General features: G+C 39.1%; 1 protein-coding gene across 1 annotated transcript in view; it reads right to left on the bottom strand.

Moving 5' to 3' along the window:
- Positions 1-2,743: 2,743 nt before the first annotated feature.
- Positions 2,744-24,928, bottom strand: part of GRM5 (glutamate metabotropic receptor 5) — a 222,356-nt gene continuing 200,171 nt past the window's right edge. The window contains exons 7-8 of the mRNA XM_014571135.4: positions 17,033-17,128; positions 2,744-6,010 (exon numbers count right to left, since the gene is read on the bottom strand). Coding sequence (XP_014426621.2) covers positions 5,185-6,010; positions 17,033-17,128 — 922 coding nt within the window. The 3' untranslated portion in view covers positions 2,744-5,184. The remainder of the gene's footprint in view (positions 6,011-17,032; positions 17,129-24,928) is intronic.

Here is a 24,928-nt window from a genome sequence, read left to right as displayed (position 1 = left end):
TGTTCAAAAAGTACCTGACTCTACATAAACATCAACTATAACATGATGTAGACAACCAAGAAACAAGCAAATGTATTTTAAATGCTAAAATAAATTACATTCATACAAGTAGACAGCAAAACCAAAGCTGATAAAAATGTTAAATTTTATGAAAAATCAGTTTCCGTTCACATCAAAATAATTTTACATTCGCTATTGATTTAATAGTATAAGCAGCAACATAAGAAAGGGACAAACGCTCACAGAATGTTTAAAACCAGTTTTTCATAATAAGTTATTAGCAAATAAAAATAATCATAATAATTACAAGCACTTGTAGCCCACACAAATCAGTTAGAATTGGCACCGTCTCTCTAAAACATCTATATTCTATATAGAGTTCTAATTACAATTACCACCAGCAGCTGCCATTGAATCCTGTCAGTACATATAATATACATAGTATATTTATTCCCATTTGGCAGATCGGAGTGACTCAGATGTTTATTATTTAGTTTTTGCACAGTCATTGTTCAGACAAGACAATGCCAGACACATATGCCAATTCATCAAGGAGATGAATTTTTTTACTTACCTTTATATTTCACTGATCTGACTTTGATTTATTCTTTTCACAGTATAAAATTGTAAATGGCAACTACAGAGCTTTTAACAGCTTAGGTGTGATGAAAAGCTGTTGCAAAAAAATGACCTCAGGTAGTTCAGTCAAAGTTTTTAATATGTGTCATATCCTGGAAGCGTAGCATATGACTCTTGGGGAAACATTTTAATTCTCTTGCTGGGAATCAGAAAAATGCAGTAAAGCCCATGACCTGTTTCCTACTTATGGATAAATTACAAACTTTGACATTTCCACCACAATTTTATTTATTTATAGGAATATCTGGTAGGTAAATGGTAAAGCAAACCCATGAGGAAGAATCTAGCCCCTGAACAAGAGAGCTCTCTTAATCTAATCAGCTATTATGGTGCATGGACCAAGCAAAATCGTAAGAAATCTCTTTCCTCCTATCATCCCCCGCTGCAGTAAATAGTCAGTGTATGGACTTCACTGAACATGGCCAGACTCAGATCTCAATTACACTGACATAAACCTGGAGTAACTCTATTGACCTTCATGGGTTTCCACTGGTGTCTGTTGAGATAGCAATCTGGCCATAATTACTCATCACAAACATTGTAATCTGACTTCTTCTAACCCTAAACCTAACCCTATTTTCACTCTGTTTTTCTCTGTCTGGTAGGGTCTGGCTGTATTACCAAGTATGAGCATAAAGATAATTATCTCCTGGGAATTGCACTTACGTTCTCTGTCTAGTTGCTTTTGCTTTCTTGGGTAAAGGTTCCCAAATGTTTTAGTGTGAACCACATGGTAATCCAGAGATTGCCTCGTACCATCTGCCTTTCTAATCACACTCACATAGATGACTTTCCGTCCCATTTGTGATCACACACATTCTTGTAGCAACCACAGCAATTGTGTATCTGCTCCTGTGCGTGAAGGAAAGTATTTCATATATTTTAAGCTGTCTTTTAATGCAGTTTCACTGTGAGAAGTCAGAAGAAGGCACCAGCACCATGTGATTAGCTGTCTTCAGGAGCCATCAGCAACTGCTCTGTGGACCATAATCTAGAAAACTCTAGTCTAAAATATCTATAGTAGGCCCATCACCAAGCATCTTAGATACTTTTATAGGAAAAATAGAAGAGGATACATCTCTAAAGTCACATGATAAATAGCCAATTTCAAATACAGCTCTGCCTCATTTTTTCCCAGCACTTTAAATGCTTTAAACTCACTGTATTTCAGCAGCGTGGTTTCCAGAGTGGAGTCATACCTGCACTCTCCCAGGGCTGGTCTTCACCACAAGGGTTTTCTTGGCAGAATCTTTACCATCAAGATTGTTAGTATATTCCCTTCAGTGTAAACAATTTCCTCTTTAGCAGCAGAACTGGAAGCTAATATTCATATGCCCTTCATCTGCTTGCACTTTGTGCATTCAGATGGTGAGGTCTTCCAGGTGGGGACCTTGTTTTCACATTGTCCTGTAAAGAATCTAGTACACTAAAGGTGCAACGAAAATAATTATTAGAATCCTCAATTTCTCTCCCTTCCTCCACCAAATCCTCTAGACTCTTGCTTGGGACCCTAGAGTTCCATATAGCTGCCTTAGAGTCTTCCAATGCTTCAGTTCTTTGTGTGGCTCCTCATTTTCCCCACAAAAGCTCTCCTCTTTTGTATGAAATTCAAGTAAATCTCCAAAGGACCAGCATGCCCAACTAAATGGCTTCTGCCATCCCATACCTAGCGCTAATCAAAATCTTGGAAGTCAAATGGAAAAAAAATGTATGATCTCAACAGGGCCAGTCTTGCATTCTTTATGCATGCAGGATTTTCTCTGTAGCAAACAGAAGTACAAGGAGAGCATGGTTCTTAGTGAACAAAAGCAAAGCATGTTTAAATGATGGCTAGTATAAAGTTTGGTTCCTAATCAGCAATGAATGGAAGTGGTACCCAACTATAAAGCTGAGGGATTAATGTATTCCTGACAATATAAAAAAGATTAACAAATTCTGAACAGCAACTATGGCAAGTTGGACTAAATAATTATGACCTAGGGACTGTGTAACAGTGGATGCATTATTTATATTGAATTATGTTTCGATAACCTTCTCTTCTTACTTCTGTTTTTCCTTAAAGAAGACTGATCAACAATACATTTTAAGGGACCACTTGTACAATCCTTATTTATACTGGTAACCACTTACTCATGCCAGCAAATTCACTGAGGGATAATTGTGTAAGTACTTGCCAGCATGAGAGAGGCCACACAATTGAGACACTAGTTTAAGGAGCAGGGGTGGAGGAACTCTGTTAATAACATCTGGCAATTACTTCATATATAATACAATAACACAGTCTCTTTGAAATGCAGGTAAACCACTCAGCTAAACTATCCATGAATCAAAGCAATTCTGTGTTCAAGGCAAACATATACAATACCTTGCAAATCCACCATGTACAATATTTCAAATAGTTTCATAGTAGTCTAGAGTCCCTACTGAGAACATACATATAGTGTACGTGATTTGAAATGTCCGTGTTTCCTGACTGGAACCAAGAAAAGTTAAAAGATCTGTTAGTTAAATAAAGAATTCCTGCAGTTAGTTAAATGAAGAATAACTATTTCTTGAGTAAAATGTACTCGATCAGGTTAACCCAATGACATTATTTTAAAGCGTTAGCCTCATCTCATTCAAGCCATTTTTAAAAATGTATTGAATGTAAAATTGGGATATGTAGTATAAAATCATGATAGGGCTAACCTAAAAAGAATAGGAATATTCTGTTCTGAAATGAACAAATGTGCTTTCACTTTTTAATAATATATTTGTTACACCATTTATGGATGAAAAATGCCTGAAAAATACATTTTGATGAAAAAGTATTTGCAAAGCTGAAAAGAAATAAGATTTTGGAGTTAAAAATATTACACAGCAGCCTTATTTCCAACGCTCCCTTCCATAAGTCTATCTTCTGTAAAAGGCTGCATCAATTTGACTTTGAATAACAGTAAATTACCTGCCCCTTCATACTATATTTATTAGAAAAAACACACAATTTGGCGCCTGAGGATAACTGTGTCACTGGGGAAGGGAAGCAAATTATAGTGTGCATGTGTTGAGGACTTGAGTCATTGCTTCAACATAGCTATCAAAAATTATTTTGCTTCTATTCAAATTTTAAATCTCTCCCTGCATGTATTTAAAAAGTGCCATGACAGCATGAATTGTATTAAACTGCGCTTGTAGCTACTTTGATACAGGAAAAAAATGTCAATAATTCCCTCACCTCTTCTACGAGTTGCTAAGAAACAAAGAAAGACTCCATTGGTTTGACTCTCATTAGGTCTCCCTTGTTTGAACACCTACTCTGTATTGCTTTGAAAATCGTCTTTTGTCACAGTTCAGAGCTGCAATGTATCCACAGCTAACTAGAGTTAAAATCGTTGCTTATTGAAGAGTAGCTAAACCACCTTTAAGCAGACTTTGACACAGGGTTTTTTCGTAAATGAATTATGATCATGACCATCCTTTCATTGACAGTTTTCTTCATCCTAATCCAGACTGCTTCCTCAGTATTCTACCATAGAGTGTTCACCAGTTCCTTACAAGTAAAGGGTACGGAAGTCTGAATAACAATGGTATATTAATTGGCAATGTTATCATTAAGAGTGACCATAAAAATGTGTTAATTTCACTAGGGAATGCAGCTAGGCTATAGCTCAATAATACTGCTAGAAAGAGAATATTCTCCTCAACAACTTGTCTTGATAAAGGAATTACAAAACAGTTCTCCAGAAAATATTTTTTGCTACTCCATCATGGCAACGTGGTGAAAGAGTCAGGAAATTGTCGTCCCATTTTTTTTTCTATGAAGGTGTATCCAATGTTGTTAAATGGAACTTTTTAATACTGATAGAAGAGAATTTCATAAACAAATCTGTAGGTTGAGAAGTCACTTGTAAAGCCCTCCATATTGCAGTCACACATTGCAAAGCCGCAGTTTATTATTATCTACATGTAGGGTATCACCAGCATGATACGATTCAGCAAAAAGTTTGGTAGTTTCTAAACATACTTTACTGTTTTTTGAGATCTTCATAGAAAAAACAACAACACGTGAGCCTGACATATTGGTGCCAGATTTTGAGTCTGTTAGAAAATGTACATTCAATGTTTGGTCTTCTATTTTTGATAATAGATCAAGGTTCACTTCTGGGTAAGGAGTCAGAGTAAATAAAGAAAACATTGTACAGTTGCTTACAGTCTACTTTTTTCATATATTATACACACAGTTCATTGTTATACTAAAGCAAAGCACTTGGTATGTAACTGATTTAACAGACTCCTTATAAGCCCTCAAAAATAGATGCAGTGTTTCTTAAAAGCCCGTGTTTTGTAAGGCCACGAAAATCTGCTGAAAGTTTTGTTTCTTTAAAATAGGTTAATTCATCTGATGTCTCCATTTATCAAATAACCCTATACTGCCCCCCTCCATTTGTCACATGCTGACCCATTGCCTATCACTGTATCTGTATAAAGACTGGAGATCTTGAAGGCTTAGCTGTCCCTTCTCTACCTGCCGATAGCTGTCAGGATCCAATATGTCCTGAACTACATTCACAATGAAGAAGAACTTTGTGTGTAATCTCTGATGATAAGCTTGTCATACTTCGGGGAAGATGGGATACACAGCGCTGATTCTGACACTGGGGAGCTGGGAGATGCGCTCCCAGAATCAATGGAGTCTCTAAAAGGTGAGGGAGGAGTTAAAGCCACCAACTCCTCAAGATCTTGCTTCACCACTGGGGCCTCTGAAGCACCTTCTTTGACGCTGCCACATGAAGCTTTCCTAGTGGTCTGCGATGCACTGTTCACTTCAATGGCAGGGAGTGGCTGGATCTCTGCAAAAGTGGTCAGTGTGGTAGGAAGCTGGATCTCTCTTGGGATCAGGTAGGAAGAGCATAGAGGAGTGGCCACCATAGCCCCCGGTGTGGCTGTCGAAAGCATCATAGAGTTCAGCTCACTGATGTTGGCTGTGAAGCGTGTGACCACACTGCTGATTTGCTCCATGAGAGAACCTTGGGAGGAGCTGCTCCGCTGGGCATGTTCTGTCTGGGAGGTGGGGACCTCCTCATCTGTTCGGCTAATGGAGGCCGTCCTGTGGCTCACCGTGCTGATTGGCGAGGGGGTCTGTGGCTGGTAGTGCGCTGGGTACTGCTCCTCTGCTTCTGAGACATCGTAAAGCATTTTGGCACTGGCCTCTGGAAATGCGGCGCTGCTGCTATGGCGGCTACTGTCTGTGCTCTTAGAAAAGGGCTTGATCACTGCGGTTTGGTTTGGGTTCTCCTTTTTGTTGATGTGCACTGAGAGCCTTTGCCAGAGGTGTGCTCCCCTGCTGCTGCTCTTCTCATTCTGGGCCCAGGTGACTGATTTCCCATTCGAGCTGTGAACGGAAACAAGAGAAGACGATGGCCCACATTTAGATTTTCATCACAATGGCTCACTTTAACCACCTTGCTAAATCACGCACACGGACAGCTGAAATTCTGGCACCTATACATCAGACCTGTTCTAAAGCTGATGGTAAAAAAATATTATTCTATAGCAAAGAATAAACACTGATGAATGCACCAGTTAAGCGGAGGTTACAGATGGCAATCTACTACAAGGATGCTCATCTTGCAATGATTATAATAACCTGCTGAATTAACTTCCCACTTGAAATGGATTCTCATTACTTTTTTTTTTTTTATTTGGAGTAGAAATTGACTCTTCAGTGCATTAAACTCAGATATTCCCAGACTAGGTGGAAAAAAGGTCACGCTGCCCGGCAATTTAGGACAGCCTCAATCTAGCCTGGTCAAGAGAAATTTGATTATATACTGCTTTCAGGAGAAGCTGCTGACTTGTAGTTAAAAATCCCAGCAGCATTAGTTGTCCAGCTTGTCTGACCAGAGGTTTAAATTAACAACTGTTGGTTTTTTTTTTGCCTTATAAACATCGCTGAAGAACAGGAGAAATGAAGAGGTGCCAGGCTGGCTCTGATACTTGTATTATAGACATTTGTGTGATAATATTGTGGCAATTTCCCCTTACAGCTCAACTCAGCACAAATAGAACATGGTGCATCCTCTGTTCCCAAGCACACTGGGAGGCATCAAAGCAGTGACACTGGCAGAAGGCTGAGACTGGTGGACAGTTGTTTTCATTTTCAGCCTTGGGTCAGATATGTCACTCAGTCTCTCAGTTAATGAACCCACAGTTTTTAACTGCAGGTCAGCTGAGAGCAGGAGATTGTCCTTGAGGAAAGTAAATGACCCACAAATAGTACAAGAGCCATTTTTCTAGCCCAACATCATCAGAAACTATGGTAACATCCTGCTGTCCCCTCCAAAATTAATCACCACAGATATAGGCCCTTCTCCCCTTATTCTTCGGTCAGAGACACCTCAGGACCAAGACACTCTATAAATAGAGTGAGTGGGTTCCAGATCTCTCTCTCACACAGTGTGTAACTGCTCCTTTCACCTCTTCCCCTTCTTCTGTCAGATTGTCCATGGGCATACACATGGACATGCCCATTCAACTCCCGTACCTTCACTTGTGGCTCTCAGGATGAAAAAAAAAAACCATTAGCAGTAGAAAGATTTCTCCATAGAGACAGACAATAAACTAAATGATGTCCACAATAAAAACATTGTATCATACATACAAAATTACATACATGCATGATTTATATACAAAAATTGATTTTGCAACATGTTATTTTTGTCTTTCAAAATATTTGTAAAAAACATTTATGCCAGTTTTGGAAAGACAAGCAAATATGAGATGCTGGTTGCGCTAAGACATCTTAAACAATGTGTATTAAAGCCAGAAGTGACTGCTACACATCAGTATTTTTGTTTGCTACCTAAAAGCTTGAAAACTATCTAGTGCTAGCACAATGAGAATTTTATGTAGTTCTTTGTAGGGTGGTCTGCACTCTGCTGGGAGTTGCTGTTGATTCACTGTTTCATCAAGGAAACTAAAAACTGTCTACTGAACAAAGAACTGGTAGATTCGTATCTATGGTTGTGATATATGGAGATGCAGTGTTTCATGTAACATGACATACTGTGACACCATTTCTTTACAAACAGGAGTATGAGAGAATCCAACAGATGAACACAATCTAATCCTTTAGGGCTATGTCTAGACTGCAAGCCTCTTTCGAAAGAGAGCGTCTAGACTGCATGTTGAACTTTCGAAAAAGCGGCTTGCTTTTTCGAAAGAAAGCATCCAGTGAGTCTGGATGCTCTCTTTTGAAGAATCCCTATTTACATTGAAGAACGCCTTCTTTCGAAAGAGGAACTTTCGAAAGAAGGCGTTCTTCCTCATGAAATGAGGTTTACCGCCATCGAAAGAAAAGCCGCGTTCTTTCGATTTAATTTCGAAAGAACGCGGCTTGAGTCTGGACGCAGGGGAAGTTTTTTCGAAAAAAGGCTACTTTTCCCGAAAAAACCTCTGAGTCTGGACACAGCCTAGGGTACTAGCTGTTTGGAAGCAAAGTACGACAAGTCTGTATAATCCAGTGTGGGTACATAATGGCATAAGGGGGAATTATGCCCGTTTTCGCTCCTAGAAGCCTTCCTTGCTCTCCTACACAGTTCATTGGACATCAGGTGTTCACATGTAAGTGGATGCTGTGCACCTACAGTTGCCCCATTCCTAGCAAGTGGGTGGGGAGTGGGTGGGGCTTTGGCTCTCTCTCTCACCACCTTCAGCATGGTAGCCAGAATAGTTGTGCTATCTTGGAGGATAGGTGGTGGTGGTGGTGGAGGCTAGTAAATTGTGGCTAGTATGGATTAGCAGCAAATCACTAGTCCCTTGAAGCAAAGAGGGAACAGGGAAGGACTTGTATTCACTTGAAATATGTTTCCCTCCCTCTGCTGCAGCTGGGGTCACCCACCAATGTGTGGCCTCTTAAACAGGGCAAGACGAAACAGACAATTTTTATCCGCCACTTTGATCCATTCTACTCTTCACTGTTCTGTCATTCTGAATCATAGCTAGTGTCACTATAAGCCACAGCCTGACAAGATTCCTGTTCACTAACTTCCAGATGGTGGTTGTGAAGGGACATAGAGGGGAAGTAATATGAGTAATGATCCACCATCAAGTAGAGAAGGTGAATGAGTTTTGAGTTAGAGGGATGGGTGTGGGTGTGAAGAACTGAGCCAGCATAGGAACGGGAGGAGGAGAGAAACTATGAAACATAATTTTCACCTAGGAGAGCAAGAGCACCAGGTAAAGTTATTCATGGAGTATTTGTGACTCTCTTGAGTTCCAGTCTCTTCTGTGGGCCAGTCCTGGTTGATGCAGATGTACATTGCCTTTTATGCAAGCCTATAGGTAAACACTCCACCTAACTGCATCTGTGACTAAAAAGGACCACTGGCTTCTTATGGAATTTTCCAGAGGAATCACTGAATGGTTTGTCCCTTAGCTATTTCAAGTCCCTTGGTTTAACAAACTGAATTTAGCAGTCCCCAAGCGAATAGCAATTTATCCATTCAAAAATAGCCCAGACATGAAAAGTCAACAAGAGAGCATACAGCAATAATTAGAACATTAATTTCAGACATCCAGCTTCTCTGTTATAGCCTGCTGCTCCTATTTCCTATTCTATGACCTAATGCAAAATTAATTATATTAAAAGAAGAATTGATCTTTCAAACCTCTCTGTAAAAGTCATTTGTTTTTATCTGTTGATGGCTGAGTGATGCTTGATAGGGCTGTATGATGCACGTTGTGGTTAAGGGGTGGAGGTGCAGGACTGATCAAAGTATCATCTTTTCACACCACAAAGTACACGCTTTATAGAAAAATAAATAGATAGTCATCAACAACATAGACCATGATGCCTGCTAATGGAATATCACAAACAGTTGTTTACATTTATTGGGCCAGACTGTGCCATGTTCCATTGAGTGATGGGAACCTTTTGGTCAATGATATTCTAGATCAGGGATTCTTACCAAGAAACTCTGCTTCCCATCCATTTCTGTCATGGGGACAGGATATTTTCAGCTCCAAAATGAATATCAAAATGACTTCTGGAGATCAGAATATATATTAACATGCGACTTTGCCATGCAAACATTTTGGTTCCACTATTTTTCATTGAACAGATCACTGATTACAATTCAGGGATGCAGACTTCGAGACAGTGCCACAATTTACAGCCCACAATGCAAATTGGACACTTTTTTGTGTGTGCAAAGAATGGTGTTTATTGGTGGCACATTTTGTATTTATTTCTTTTTACAGTGTGGCTAACTTCAGTTTTATGTACAGGGAGATCTCAAAACCCTTTCATTCTAATAAATTGTATTCTTAGACTAGTTTGGCTTATCATGATCCAACATGTGCAAGAAATTTCAGACTTTACATGAGGTCTTTGAACGCCCTAACTTTCACATCTTCCAGTAAAACAATAGCTTTTGTACCTTCCTCATTCTTTTTTACTTTTTAATTTGTATTAGCTTCTTTTATATTTTTTATTTTCTTAAAAACACTGATTCATTATTCACAAATTTAAAAAAGCCTACTGAAAGCCCATTTGAAGATTGGAAATTAATGTTTTCCTCTCTCTGTTTTCTTCTTTACTAATTTAGCAAAGATTATTCTGCCCTTTGTTTTTGTTGATCTAATAAATTCTGTTTTGTTTTGATCCTTGTGTTTCTTGATATCTAAAAAAATGTGCAATGCTCTTTGGTTAACTGATTATAGAATCAGCAAGGGAAGTATGAGGATAGTGACTGTGCTTTGTGTAGGCCATAAACAAGAAAGAAGGAAACATACTGACCCATACACTGGAAACTTTCTATTAACTTTATAGCAAGATTGTCATTTCCATGGATTACTGGAGTTTGATATATGTAATTTGGTGAAATATCTGTAGTAGTACTGTACATAGTGGATACACTGTCTTCTACTCTTTTGAATAGTGGGTAATTTATTGTACACTAATGCAAGCTGAAAATAAGCCATTTATTTTCTTACTAATATCTGTCAGCCACAGAATGTAAATATACATACACCCCATGGAATTCCACATTTATAAGACAACCTAAAACAGACAGGCATACATTTAAAACTATACATTTCTTGAAAACTGAATAAAATGAAACTATTTTAAAAGCTGCCTAAAACTGTGCAGAACAAATTCAATCCCCATTTATACTGTTGAAAATCCAGAATTATTTTGCAGATTTCAGTGGTATTATTCTGGATTTGTGATCCAAATCAAAGCCCGGGCTTGCCCACAAACTTTCAAGGAAATAAAAAGGTCTCCATTAAAACTTGTTTAGCTGTTTCTGTGCAAGTGTAGGTATGGATGTTCTTGTTGTTGAAGAAAACTCAATTAGCTAAAGTTGACAACTACATTTGACTTCCATTTCTATTCCTAAGCTAGTGTGCCCATGTACAGACTTGTACAGAAATAATCACACTGTTCTATGCCACTAATATAGCTAGCGCATTGTCTTATTCCTTCTATTTAATCAGAGGCCCCTCCCTCTTTCTGCCAAGAAGGAGTCTTCAAATAAAGAAAACTAATAACATGAGTCCCTTCTCAGAGTGTCATCTTTTTGAAGACCTATCTAAATAATCACTGACACTGAAAAAAAATGGTGAATCACATTAACTGGCTTTCACTAATTGGAGCTTTCTCTGTGAGTCCTAGCATTGGTCACTTGGACAAGCAGCAATTTCAGGTTGATAGAAATTTTTTTGAAGTGGCCCAAATTCCTTTATCCGTAGAAGACTGCAAATCATGCAGCTTCTTGCATCATGATACAGACACTTGGGTAAACCAAGAGGTTTATATAGACAGCTCCAGTAAGGCTATAGAAAATGTATAGTTTCTCAAGAGTGCCATCTCAATCTTTCTGTCTTCTTGGTCTCTAAGAAAATTGCACTGTCAGGCAATGACCATTTCCTTCACCTTGGCAGACAGCCTAAGGAAACCTGGTCATTTACACTGTAAAGCTGATGCTCCTAGCTTCCTGTGGAATTTCTGTGGGAATGCCTTTGGTGGGTTGTTATCTATCTGTTTAATTACTCTGTTATACAAGATTGAGCAAAAATGTGCATGGACCCTGCTCTATATTTCTGAATTAGAATCAAGGAGGTCCTCTTCTTTGAGGACAAGCTCTTCCCAAGAAAATGTGGGAATCCATAAGGGAAAGAGATGAGCAATTTCCTGTTTTTTTCCTTTTATTCAAAAGTTCTGTGGAGTATGTGGGCACAGGACAGAGGAAGAGCATCTCTGACCTCCACTACCAACTATACTTACATGCCCTCCTTAATTGTGTGAGGTTGTTGGCAGGTGGATTAGCCTGGTTTTACTGCCTGTAATCTTATTTTGCATCAGCTGAGCAGCTATTGGGATCAGCCTTGGAATGCGCACATTTTGGCTCGGTGTCAGACCTTCTGTTCTGTTCAGTTGATGCTGCCGAATGCTGTTTTGAGGAGGTCATTCTGTAGAGTCCTCTTCATTGAATGCCAGCAGCTTGTGGGAGCTGCAAGCTGAAGACACAGACTGGCTGTGAAGTTGAGGAGAAAAGAAAGCCTCTGTACCCAGAACCTTAGTTGTGCCCTGTTGCAGCTGCAATCTGGATTTCCTCAGCTATGAAAGAGGAGAGTGCAGTGCCTGGGGGAGCAGCAGGAATGGAAGTGGAGAGCAACAGAGGGGAAATAGGATGGAAAAAAACCAAAGTGTTTCCTTGCTGAAGTAGTGGAGAGGCCTGAATGGAGCCCCTGAGCTACCTACCCACCTCGGCACAGGTGGAGACTTCCGGCAAGATACTGGTAGGCAGGTCTCCTGTCTCACACACATTGACCACTCCAGCAGCCTTTGAACAATAAGCAAGAGAGCAGTGGTAGCAAGTGTAGAAACACATCTCCTCTAAGTTGGTTGGGGTTTTAATGACCAGCTTTACTAAGCACAACAAATAAAGTGAATAAATAGTCACATCCTTATTTTCCCCATTGACACTGTAATTCCACTGTGCATAAGCAGCTCACTGGTGACATATCCATCAAGCTTAAAAGACTCCTCTGCTATGTGCTTTGTAGAGATAAAAGCTAACAAAACAAATCAGAGAGGAAATAAACACTGAATCACACAGAGCAAGCATCCATTTTGTCCTAGCCTGTGTTCTTGAGGGAGCTGTGACCTATTTCACTTTCATCACAGATCTGTCATGTGACAGTGGAAAAGAGTAAAAAAGAGTTGTTTTCTTCTAATGCTGAACAAAAAATATTGTTAATATTGTTCTTCAAGACACTCCCTGTGATCCCGGGACATCTGGGAAGAGATAGCATGGCAAAAATACTTTGGGTCTGATATCACTGCAACACATACATACAGATAACCTGCTAGGAGTTATGTATCTATATGAAAATTACATTCGCAAAGCCTATGACTGGTTACATGTAAATTGAGTATTATATGGTTCACAATGGGTGTTGATTTACAGTTTGAGTGCAATATTAAAGAAAGGATTGTGAGGTTTTTTCCAGAGAGGAAAGTTACAGGAAGAAATGAACCATCAGGAGGAAGCCCTGTTTACAAGACAGTGGATCAATGGAACTATGTCTAAGACTGCAAAGAGTCATCCAGTTAGCATTCACTGAGGCAAGGAACTGTAAAGTGTAATGTCTTATGACAAAAGGATCACTGCCTACCTGGTTGAAAAACACGGTAAAAACTTTGGATGAGCAAAATTTCATTAGTCCAGGAAAAATATTTGGTTAATTAAGTTTAGGCTACAGAAAGCACATTATGATTTTATTTTATATGTAACTATTTTTTCCCATTATTTCTACTTGCTTCTTCTCAAATCTTTGTCCTTGTTAAGTGTCTTTTTGTATTTACTGTAATAGCTCTTAGATGCATGGAGGTGAGCATAGTGGTGATCCTGAGGTGTAACTGGTAAGAAGGCATATACTGTCCTTAGGAAGTAGCAGAACTGTGAATTCTCAGGGCTTGTCTCCACTATGCCAGAGTTCAATGCTGCAGCGATTAATGTATCAGCCATAGATTTATTGTGTCTGTGGCAAGCTTGTACAATCTTTTGCATGCTTCTAGGGTCCCTCCTATAAAAAACAATGGCTGAGATTTTTATATCTGCCTGGGGAATTTGGATACCCAGTTCCTGGTCATTTTAATGGAAACTGGGCATCCAAATAACTTTGAAAATCTCATACGACATGGTTAGAGCAATTTTCATCCCAAAAGAACCCAAAGCAAATTATAAATAGCTATACAACCCACTTAGACAAATCACAGTAGCTGTTTTAACAATACATAGCTGATTAGGACAGGAAGTGAAGTATACTCTATCTAACTGAAACTACTAGGGGATTTCTAGTAGGCCTAAAACAATTGCCCAAAGTTAACATTTTTCTTCACTTACAGAGACCACCCTGAGCGTGCTCATTAACACAAGTGGTCAGGACTTGTGCTTTATTCTTTGTCTGAAATATGGCACTTCCAGCCGCGCAAGGCTCATTTATCTCCATTTTGGAGCATGGCGTCATTAGGATTTGGAGATGGAAGTGTAAGAGTTCCACCTATCAAACCATCAACTCCCCTTCTTACAGTAGTTAAGTATTCTTTACAGTTCTTCATCCCTGCTTAACTGGGGCCTGATCCAAAGCCCATGGAAATTGGTGGCAGTCTCTTCTTTGATTTTCATGGGCTTTACATTACATCACTTACAATTTCAGCTGGAGTAAAAGTGGAGAAAGTCCATTTCATCTCTCTTACATGAGAATTATAAATAGGATACTCTCACCCTTACCCACATGATGCAGGACTAGGAGAAAGATTTAGCTCTGGCTAGATTTTCATTTTGGTTTCTAGATTCATCTTGAATTTTTTATCCAGCATAGAGGTAATTTAGGGTGTACAGCTTGACTGATATATTATTGCAGAGATATTTATTCACATGGGATTTATGTCATCATTGGAAAAAAATCACTTGTGAATTATTAATCAGCTTCTTATTTGTTGCATTTAATTAAGCCGGTAATTTAAATTCTAAATCATAGCAATGCTACCATGATGCCTACTTTTCAATGCTTCATAAAAATCCCATTTCATAATTGATTTATATGAGAGAGGTGGAAGATGCTTGTATGTGATTCAGCACAGATTAACTCCCCTTACATGTAGAGTAACTGTCATCCAGTAAAACAAAAATAATAACAGCTAATATCAAGTTTGGGATACTATAGCAATACTGCACAAGAGTTTTTAGAAGTGAATAATACTGTGTAATTGAAACTACATGGAGTATTTTAAACAGAATTTGCATCCCCTACTGTTGTAAAAAAAATCTGATGACATATTTTGATCATCCATAAATAACCAAATCCTGGCTTCTGTTTGTTTCCTCAAGACTTCAGGTATCACCGTGCCCCTAAATACGGATTTGATATTTACTGAAAAGGAAAAGCACCAATTACACTGCTTTCTCCAGCACCTGTGTTTTGTGTGGACGTCTCCCATCCTACTCAGTTCCAGCTCTAGTTAGCGTCTGGGAGCTGATGGGTCCCCAGCCTGGGCTAGTATGGCTAGAGACAATACAACACAGCTATAGAATACAAAATCTGCTATCTATTAAACAACAAATATTCTTAACCGTTTGAGTAGGTCTTAGGAATGACAATCATGCTATAGAAGTATTACAGTGATAAAGCTTCCAGTCTTTCTGACTATTAGGGCTTCATCTTTCACAGGAACCTCTTTCTCATCTCTACTTGGCTCAGATGGATTAAACTCTGGAATGCACATAGATTCTTCACTGTGAAGATATAAGATATAGGGAGACAGAGTTTCATACATGTAGTTTTTATATGTGGAAAATATGTGTACAAAGAGGAACTAAACCCTGCATAATGAAGTACAATTGTTTGACATTTGCATGCACTTGTTTCCTCTTCAGTTCTCAATTATTCAGTGACTCTAAATTGCTTTTAGTGGAAAAAAACAAATCTAATTGCAGACAATGCAAGTTAAAAATACCCCCCAAGAACAGCATGCAGAACACAGACAGGTTGACAAACAAACAGCAGGTGCTGATAAATTTCGAACCACCACAAGTGAATGAATGGCGCTTACATTATTTAAACAGCCAGGATCCCCAGAGTATGCATTGTTATAATCACATGCCTTGTGTGCTTGAGTGAGTGTTGTTAAGCACAAGGGGAACATCATGCTGTGGGCATCTTGGGATGCCCTCCTGCAATTACAGGATGGCTCTGTGATACAAAAATCAGTAAAGGCAAAGGCACATTTTGGTCATCCCTTTGGATGTTCAGGTTATATTTCTAATCAGTTTATAAAGGATTAAATACATCTTTTAAGAAGTGGTAAATCAAATTGTTATAGACTGCAATAGAATCGACAGGTCGATAAACTCCATATTATGGTTTATAATAATCTATGCTACCTTCTATCAATGTGTTAAAAATCATGTATGACACATGCTACTCACCTGTAACACACTTACTATATGTTAATTATATGTTAACAGAGCTGGTCAGAAAATGGAATTTCCATCCCATGGGAAATACCAACATTTTAGTATTTCTTTTTGTCTCAACCTGAGATGGAATTATAAATCTTAAAATATTTTGTGCAATGAAATACTCCAAAATATTTTACTTGGGAAACTTAGGGGGGAAATCATTGAAATGTTCAGTTCACCAAAGTCAAAATATAATATCATATAAAATATTACCCACACTGAATATTGATATAATATTAATCATATTATAAATATATAAGAGTAAAATTTTATATAAAAATCAAAGGGAAATGTAATGAAATGAGAAAATCTAAGTGAAATGAAATGGAATTAAACAAAACAAGAACACTGAAATTAAACTAAACCACTAAATCAAAACAAAATGTTCCATTTTGATTCTGGAGAACTGTGAAGCTTTCCTGTCAATTTATTTTTATATTTACACATTCCCATGAAACATTTCTATCCTGATGTAATTTTGTCAATTTTTTCTCCAATTAGCTCTTTATATAAAATCTAACCCACATTTAGATAAAGCTCAGAATCTGCTTACTTGAAATCTAGAGACTGTATTACTCTTGCTTATTGTTTTCTTCTAGTGGATTGGCCAAAGGGTGCAAAGATTCTCTTCCCACAAGCCCCCTATTACGACAACATCATGAATGAGAAGTGGTTCCGATCACTTAAATGAGCATGGTGTATTTTTGCTGCTCAAACATAACATGTAAGCCAGTAGCAGCCAAGTCTTTTTTGTTTGGACATACTATATGGGATGCACAGTCATTACAGATAGAGGATCTGGGCCAGACCTGTCCCAGAGGTGCTCCTCAGTGCTCACAGACATATCACACTGCCCCCAGGCCACTCCACTGTTTGCTTACCTGCTCATTGTAGCTCTCCCACCATTTCCCATACTCCCTTTTGGGGTGAAACACTCTATTTCCGACTTGTGCTGGGCCAGCCTCCTGCCTTTGTACCTAACAAATCATGACAACAACAGGAGCAAACAGAAAGAAGTGATTTGTGTGCTCGGCTGCCACCCTGTGCTACAGCTGCTGTGCAGAGGGCCGTACTGGGGAAGGTTGCTATTACAATGGTGAATATTGCGCCAGCCCCCCCCCCCCCTTCAGAGTGTCAGAGAAGCTGCACAGGGCTTCCAGGCCTGTGCACAACACAAGCAGGGGTGCACAGGAAGTGAGCTCAAGCACTTTCCTTGCTCTAGCAGAAGCGGAGTCATTCTGCAGAGTTAAAACCAAACCAGCCTTTTCGCTCTAGTGTTTCACTTGTATCAGATAAATCAGATGCACAAACCAAATGGAAGACTAAGACAGAGAGAATTTGAAATTAAGGAGTAAAGAGAAGTTAACTAGTTGCTCCAGGATCACAAAGCACAAGGCCTGAGTTCTCATTCCCAGCTTAATATCCTTCACCAAACCACTGAGAGCTGCACCCGTACAGCACCTAACTCGCTCTCTCAGTTTGTGAAGCAAGAACACTGACCACTGTTTGGATCAGTATGAGCACAGTTCAATACTATGTGTTACAGACTGTCCATAGCTCACATTGGGATAGCAATTGGTACTCAAGAGTCTCATTGATCCTGATGTAGGAGATCAGTCTGTTCATCACTTATGTCCTCCAGACTGAATTACAGTTGGATTTAATGAAAAGTTCTTATGCTGCTTCTTTGCACGGTGGTGAATTTCACCCTCATTGCTTGAGTTCTAGCTGCCTGGGTTCAGGCACAGTAACTCCTCACTTGATGCTGCAGTTACGTCCGTGAAAAATGCTACTTTAAGCAAAATGGTATTAAGCAAATCCAATTTCTCCATAAGAAATAATGTAAATGGGAGAGGGGTAGGCTCCAGGGAATGATATTCAGCAGTCAAAAGGCTTATATACATATATAGAGAGAGACAGACAGAGAGTATAAGTTTTAATCCTTTTAAAACAATGTAGTACTGTACACAACAATGATGATTGTGAAGCTTGTTTGAGGTGGTGGAGTCAGAAAGTGGAACAGTTTCCATGGAATTTCTTGTTCCTAACTGAAGAACTAGCACTTGGCTGAGCTCTGAGGGGTTAACATGTTGTTAATATGGCCTCACACTCTAGAGGCACCATGGCTTGAGACAGGAGGAGGGAAGCACTAGATGTATGGCAGTGGCTGTAGACACATCCCTGTAGAAATGGGGTAAGAAGTGGGGAGGGCTTAATGCAGGGAGATAGAGGGGGACATCCTGACATCAGAACCCTTCTCTCCCTCCCCCTGTCATGTGTTCTTGCTTTATGTGTGTGTCACTTTAGTAACACCAGTAGGAAAAAAGAAACAATACAGACATAAACTAGAGGAATCTGGCAACAAAATGTCTCATGGGCCCTACAGAGATCCCCGATGGGCTGTATACAGCTGTGGGCAGCAGGTTGCCCACCACTGCCTTACAGGGAACTCAGGAGATCTGCCAGCCCAGCCTGGTTCTGAACCCCCACAATAACAGGCTACTTTTCCAGAAAATCCTGCACGCAGTGGGCAATGTAGGCAGCCAGACAACATTATAAGGAGCATTGCACATGTGCTCTAATAGATAAGCATCATAACAATGAAAAAAGGTTAACTAGGAAACGTTAAGTGAGGAATTACTGTACCTATTTAAATGTCTGAATTTGAGGGTTGAAAAACCTCTACAGATATTAATACTGAAAATTGGGCCCCCTCTCCTTACATAGTTGGTTGTGATATTCCATCGACAGATGCTATGATCGGCATTGCTGATGTTTAGCAAAAGTCTTTAAAGCAAATCTGGTTGGATTGATGCCAGAGAGTTAACCTGATGGTCAACATGACATGATAGCTAATATCACCATAGTGCTAATTTTTTAACCTGATGGAAAGCCAAGTAGCAAAAAGCTAATCCAAAGCCAGCAACACAAGACAGCAACAATCTGAGTGCAAGCAAAAAGGGAGCAGTATTTAATGTGGCAGACACAGTAAGTGCTGGGGAGAGAGACCATGCCACAGTGAGAGGAAAAGGATGGAATTAATATAGATCAGCCAAAAAGTTAGTGTAGCAGTGAGCAGGAGATTGCAGGTGGGATGTGCTCAGTGTAGCAAAATCTTTTATTATTTAAAACTTCCAAAAAGTGAGGCACCATCCTGAAGGAAGACACAACAGTGCTATAAAGAACAGCTATCAAAGGCTCCGAGCTAACCCATTGTGCTGTATGTGCAGTGCTCCCGATTATGAATGAAGACAACTCAGGACACGTTCATCTGAAATGCAAGTTGGTTCCTACAATGGAAGAAAAAATAGAGGGGCTTGAACTGCAGTTGAAATCACTGAAAGATATAAAAGGAAGTCGAATTGGATCACACAGATACATCCCATTCCACAGGTCCCTTAGAAGAGAAAGAAAGAAAGAAAGAAAGAAAGAAAGAAAGAAAGAAAGAAAGAAAGAAAGAAAGAAAGAAAGAATTACACAGAAGAGAGAGAAGATAATAAAACTAGGAAGGATGTGACATCCTGAAAGAGAGGGGATAAGAAGAGCAGGACAGAAAGACAGACATATTTAACCTTGATACGGAAACCAGATACTCTTCTCCTGACAAGACAGAAGGAGGAAAAAAACTAAAAGCAACCCAGGAAGGCTAGAGGTTCAACTCCTGAATATGAACTGAATATTGAAAAGCAGCCACCAGAAGAAAAGAGGAGATAACTCATCCTGATTGGCAATGTCATAGTGAGGAACCTAGCTGGAACACTTATAGCCCAGATAAAGAAGACAGGATAATTTTCTGTTCTCCAGATCCCACAATAATTGTTACAATCAGGATACTGGATCTTGGAAAGACTTCCTGGAGATCCCAGTTATTTTAATGTTTTCAAGATCCAATGACACCCATGAAAATAATCTTGATATGATCCAGTGTTGCTTCAAAGACCTGAAACAAGGGATCTGATCCATGATTGCTTATACAGCACTAATTTTTGCCAGTGTGTTTGTATTGCTATGAACTCCCTAGACAGATCTCTCCCTAGCCTACTACTTAAAGGGAAGCAAAGTTTCTGAGAACACATAAAGGCTGTGAGTCTCTGCATGGCCTCTGTGGAGTCTGCATGCTGCCATGCACTGGAACCATGGAGGTTCTGTAGGATATTGGATATACTGTGCCCAAGGAAGGCAGAGAAGGTGGGGCATGATTTTGCCCCAATATTGCCTTACTTGGAAATACTGTAAAGGGTTTTTTTTTCTTCCCAGTTGCAAAATGCAAAGGATTTTTTTTTAAATCTGAAAGCAACAAACAAAACCACTGTCAGATTCATTTTTTCTCAATCACCATTAACAAGTTCTGTACAAAAATTATTTTGCATTTTTAGTACAAACATATGGAGGGCAGCCAAGCCAAATTCAACTTAACCCCTTGTGTACAAGAAGATTTTTTCTTTTTTATGCAAGCACCTGAAGTATAGAACATCATGATGACTCTATGCAGCAGAAGAGGTAGAAGGAAAGATTTGCTCCTGTGTAGAGAGTCAGTACAAAGGCCATTTACCACTTAGATTATATTTTAAAGTCTTAAATGGAATATAATTTTTCTGCTTGTTTTCTGTTCAAGGATGAGTTGCATCCAGAGATGCATGTGTTTTATATACAATGATATGCACCATAAGAGCCCTATCAATAGTAGGAAATTTCAAAAGCAATCCATTGTGCAGATCACTTCTGCACTCACTCCATTTACAGAATTCCCATTGACTGTTATCAGGAGGGTACTGTGAGAGAAGAGTTTGCTTGAAGGCTGAAAAGAAATATTCTAATATAGCATGGAGAATTGATGTGTGTCTTACATCATGATACTAGGCAGAAAACACTAGAGTAGGATGATCAGGTCTAAGGAAGCAATGACCTAATTCTTCAGTTCTCTTTCAGATAATACTCCCATTGAAGACTAACAATAACTGAACGATAGGGAAGCCAAGAGGAGTCCAGAAATTGCTATTATGGGTCATACCAGTGGTCTATGTAGTTCTGGCACTGAAAATGGCAAAGCATAAGGCACATTTCTTTGGACTTCTCTTGCCTAATATAAACACTTATCAACAGAAATATTTATAAATAAATAAATAAATAAATAAAGATAATAATAATGCACTACCAATACAAGATACTCCACTATGCCCATTTCTCCTTCTGAGGTGAGGAGGAGAGAATAAATAACACATCCCAGAGGTTGTCACGTTGCTTAATGTACTAATGGAAAGCACTCAAACTATGGTTATGAGCATGGTATAAAAACCTATATAGAATAGAACAGAAGTACCAATTACTCAAAGGAAGATGTAAGAAACTTTGCAGTAGATAGTTATGGGGAAACCTGCCTGCAGGGAAAGTTTCCTCCTGGCCTTCAGTAATTAGAAGTTGGATTATGCTCCGAAGCATGATGGTAACTATCTCTTTCAAAATAATACAAAACAAATGTAGAGGGACTTAGGATATTCTTGGACCCCCTATAAATATCTAAAACATTTTGTGAATTTTTCTAAGCTCTTGGCCCATTACTATCTTGCTACAATACGTTAAATGGGTTAATGGAAGACTATGTAAAATATGCTCTCCTTTTATCAGTTTTAAATTTGCTATGTCCACATTTTATTGGCTCTTTATTGTGTATTATGTGAAAGGGCAAATAGAAGATCTTTATCTACTTTCTAAGTAATATTTAATTTATTCATACTCTAAAAAGTGTAGAACCAATTCCTATTCATGTCAGAATATTTCCCTGTCTCAAAATATTTCTCATTGTCAGTCTCTGAACTCCATTGCCCAAGTAAGGATTAAATGGGACTGCAGAATTTAGCCCACTTCTCATGCACCACAAAGCAAGTATAATTTGCTGAGCTAGGAGATTAGAGAACTGCTATAAATCTCTCTTCCTTTGCATTTTAAATGACTCCTGCACTTTATTTTATTGTTATTATTTATTGAATGTCAACGGTGTGCCTGGCCCTGATTCATCATTGAGAAAGACAGCATCTCTGATCAACATTTTCCCCTCTCAAAGCAGAAATAATGTCCTCATAAAATTGCAGCCTGGAGGGATGGAAAAGGTGACATTTCAATGGGAGCAATGAAAAAATGGAATCAGATCTGGCCATTAGTTTTAGGAATGGGCAAAACTTAAAATATGCCATTTTGCACAAATGACCTTGCAGTAAAATATTCCTAGAACTGGACCCGAACCAAAGCTTTCTGAAACTTCTAGAATGTTTGATCAATCTGTACAGGTTGATCGTCTCTAGTCCGGCACCTTTAGGGTCTGACTGGTGCTGGACCAGAGAATTTACTAAACCACGGGAGGTCAATATTGTCAACACTTCCACTGCTTACTGGGCTCTTAGAAGATAGTTAGGGGGTAAATAAGAGCTAAATAACAGCACAGAACACTGAGAGTCAGGTATGATGCCTGTAAATAAACTTTATAGGACCACGGGAAACTTGGCCACACCCATGATAAGTAGCTATCCAGCTAACTAAAATCAGCTAGATCATGGATGCTTGCTGGATCAGAGAGTGTCAGACTAGAGAGATTCAACCTGTATTTGAAGTTTAAGAATAAAATGTCACCCGCCACTTCATTTCATGATAGGGCAAAGTGTAAGCTACTAAAATGTGGTAAGAATGTTAGTTCTCAAGAGAGTGCCAATTACATTTTGTAGACACCCAAAATTTGAACATTTTGAATAAGCCTCTGAACTAGACCCTAACACCACCCTGAGGTAAAGCACACACCTTTGTGTCCAAATGTTTGTGCAGTGATCAGACAGAGGCTGACAATCGCGATGAATTAAAGACATGTTAATTCATCTAACACATGTTAAAATGGGGCCACAAACTCTAATATAGACAGATGCTTAAATATTCTTTGCATGCAGCAGAAGGCATTCTAGTTATGTGGAAAATGATGTAACCTTTGAGCTCAATCGGTGCAATTACACTCTAGTGTGAACAGTTTAAAGAAACCTCCTCTCATTATTTTTTTATTTCTAAGACTATGACTACCTTTCTGCTGTGCATTATGGTCAGGTCTACATTAGGGCAGCATGACTATGTGGATCACTCCATGGCCCACTGACCATGTTCCTTCATGCTCCTCCATGCCTCCTGGCGCAAAGCAGACTCTCCAGGATTTTTCAGGTGAGCCAGGGCTAGGGATAATTATTGGCCAGATGCATCACATTTTCTGGTGTCCATATATGTGCCAAGTTAGGCAAAATTTAGCCTTCAGAATCATAGCTAATATTGCCTGAAAAGACTGCTTGGGTCCTTCAGGTGCTGATTCAGCAAGATATGCATGAGACCCACTGACTTCAGTGAAACTAAATTATTGCTCAGGTGCTTTTGCTGAACCTGGCTGTCAGTTTGTTCTTTGTACATTTCAAGATTAACGACTATTTCATTCTGGTTTCCTATGCCTACGGAGACTATTTCTTATCAAACTATAACCATGTTATGTTTAAATCTCTAAAGTCCCAGTGTCACATAAGAAAGAGCCAAAGTCGTCTATAATGTCAATAATCCATGGATTTAAAGTTAATAATTAGGCATGGATGAAATGCTGTCATTCTGTTGCCAGAGCTGCTTTTAATGGGGCTTTTAAATCTATTTGTGCTTGTAATTTACCTGGGTAAAACCTAAATTTACCTAGAAATTACCTGGGTAAAACCAGGCTTTCCACCTTCCCAGACAGTGATAAATTTTAATACTGTCAGCTCCTACACAAATAATAGTTTTCAATACTGTCTGGCCCTGACATTAGGAAATGATGAAGATTCTGCATTTCACAGCAACAGGATAAGCTCTGCCCTTAGGATGAGATAACAGAAATAAACATTTTGTGTAGGGAGATTTCTGCATAATTTTAAACTGGTAAAGATGGAACTCTGGAGAATATTTAATATATTCATTTGAGCTGCTACTCTGAGTTACAAAACTCACTAGAGTCCTTGAAATTCAGGAGTGCCATCATTTGGCATGTCTCCATACTGTACAATCATGGAGAGACTGGCTTAAAAGGGTCTCTCTCCATTATACTATAATGAGTTTGCAATGGCTAAAATAAGTGATGTACTATTGACCACTTCTGGGTTGTTGTTTTTAACGACATATCAACATGATTGGTTAGTGGCATGATTTTTCAACAAACAGAATTACTTTAAAGCCGAGTTTACAATTGTATTTTTTCATGTAGGGTGTAATCTTTTTTATAGCCGTTTATAATTAGACAGTCATGTATCACTGCAACTTTTCTTGATGTACTGCTCTACAAAGGCTCTGGAAGTCTGCCTAGGTTGATGCAAAGAGCAGACTGTTGGTGCAAAGTAATAAGTGCTTCCATTATTCTTCTTCCTCTAGGACAGTGGTTCTCAACCTGTGGTCCTGGGCCTCCTGAGGAGCCATCAGCAAGTTTCAAGAGGGCCACTAAGCAGATTTTCTGGGGCCCAGGACAGAAAGCTGAAGCCCCACTGCATGGGGCTGAAGCTTGGGGCCCTGAGGACCATCACCTGAGGCTCATGCTAAAGTCTGGGCAGCTTAGCTTTACAGGGATCCCTATGGCACGAGCAGTTACCCTGCTTACTACCCTTTAACATTAGCCCTGGCTTTTATATGCAGAAAAACAGTTGTTGCACAGGTGAGCCATGGAATTTTTATAGCAAACTGGGGAGGGAGGTCATAAAGAAAAAGGTTGAGAACCCCTGTTCTGCGGTGTCATTGAAAAG

The sequence above is a fragment of the Pelodiscus sinensis genome, chromosome 1, assembly GCF_052426305.1.
Source record: "Pelodiscus sinensis isolate ZL-2025 chromosome 1, ASM5242630v1, whole genome shotgun sequence".
NCBI lineage: Eukaryota > Metazoa > Chordata > Testudines > Trionychidae > Pelodiscus > Pelodiscus sinensis.
Note: the sequence above shows the minus strand (reverse complement) of the source record. Positions and strands in the feature narration are given on the sequence as shown.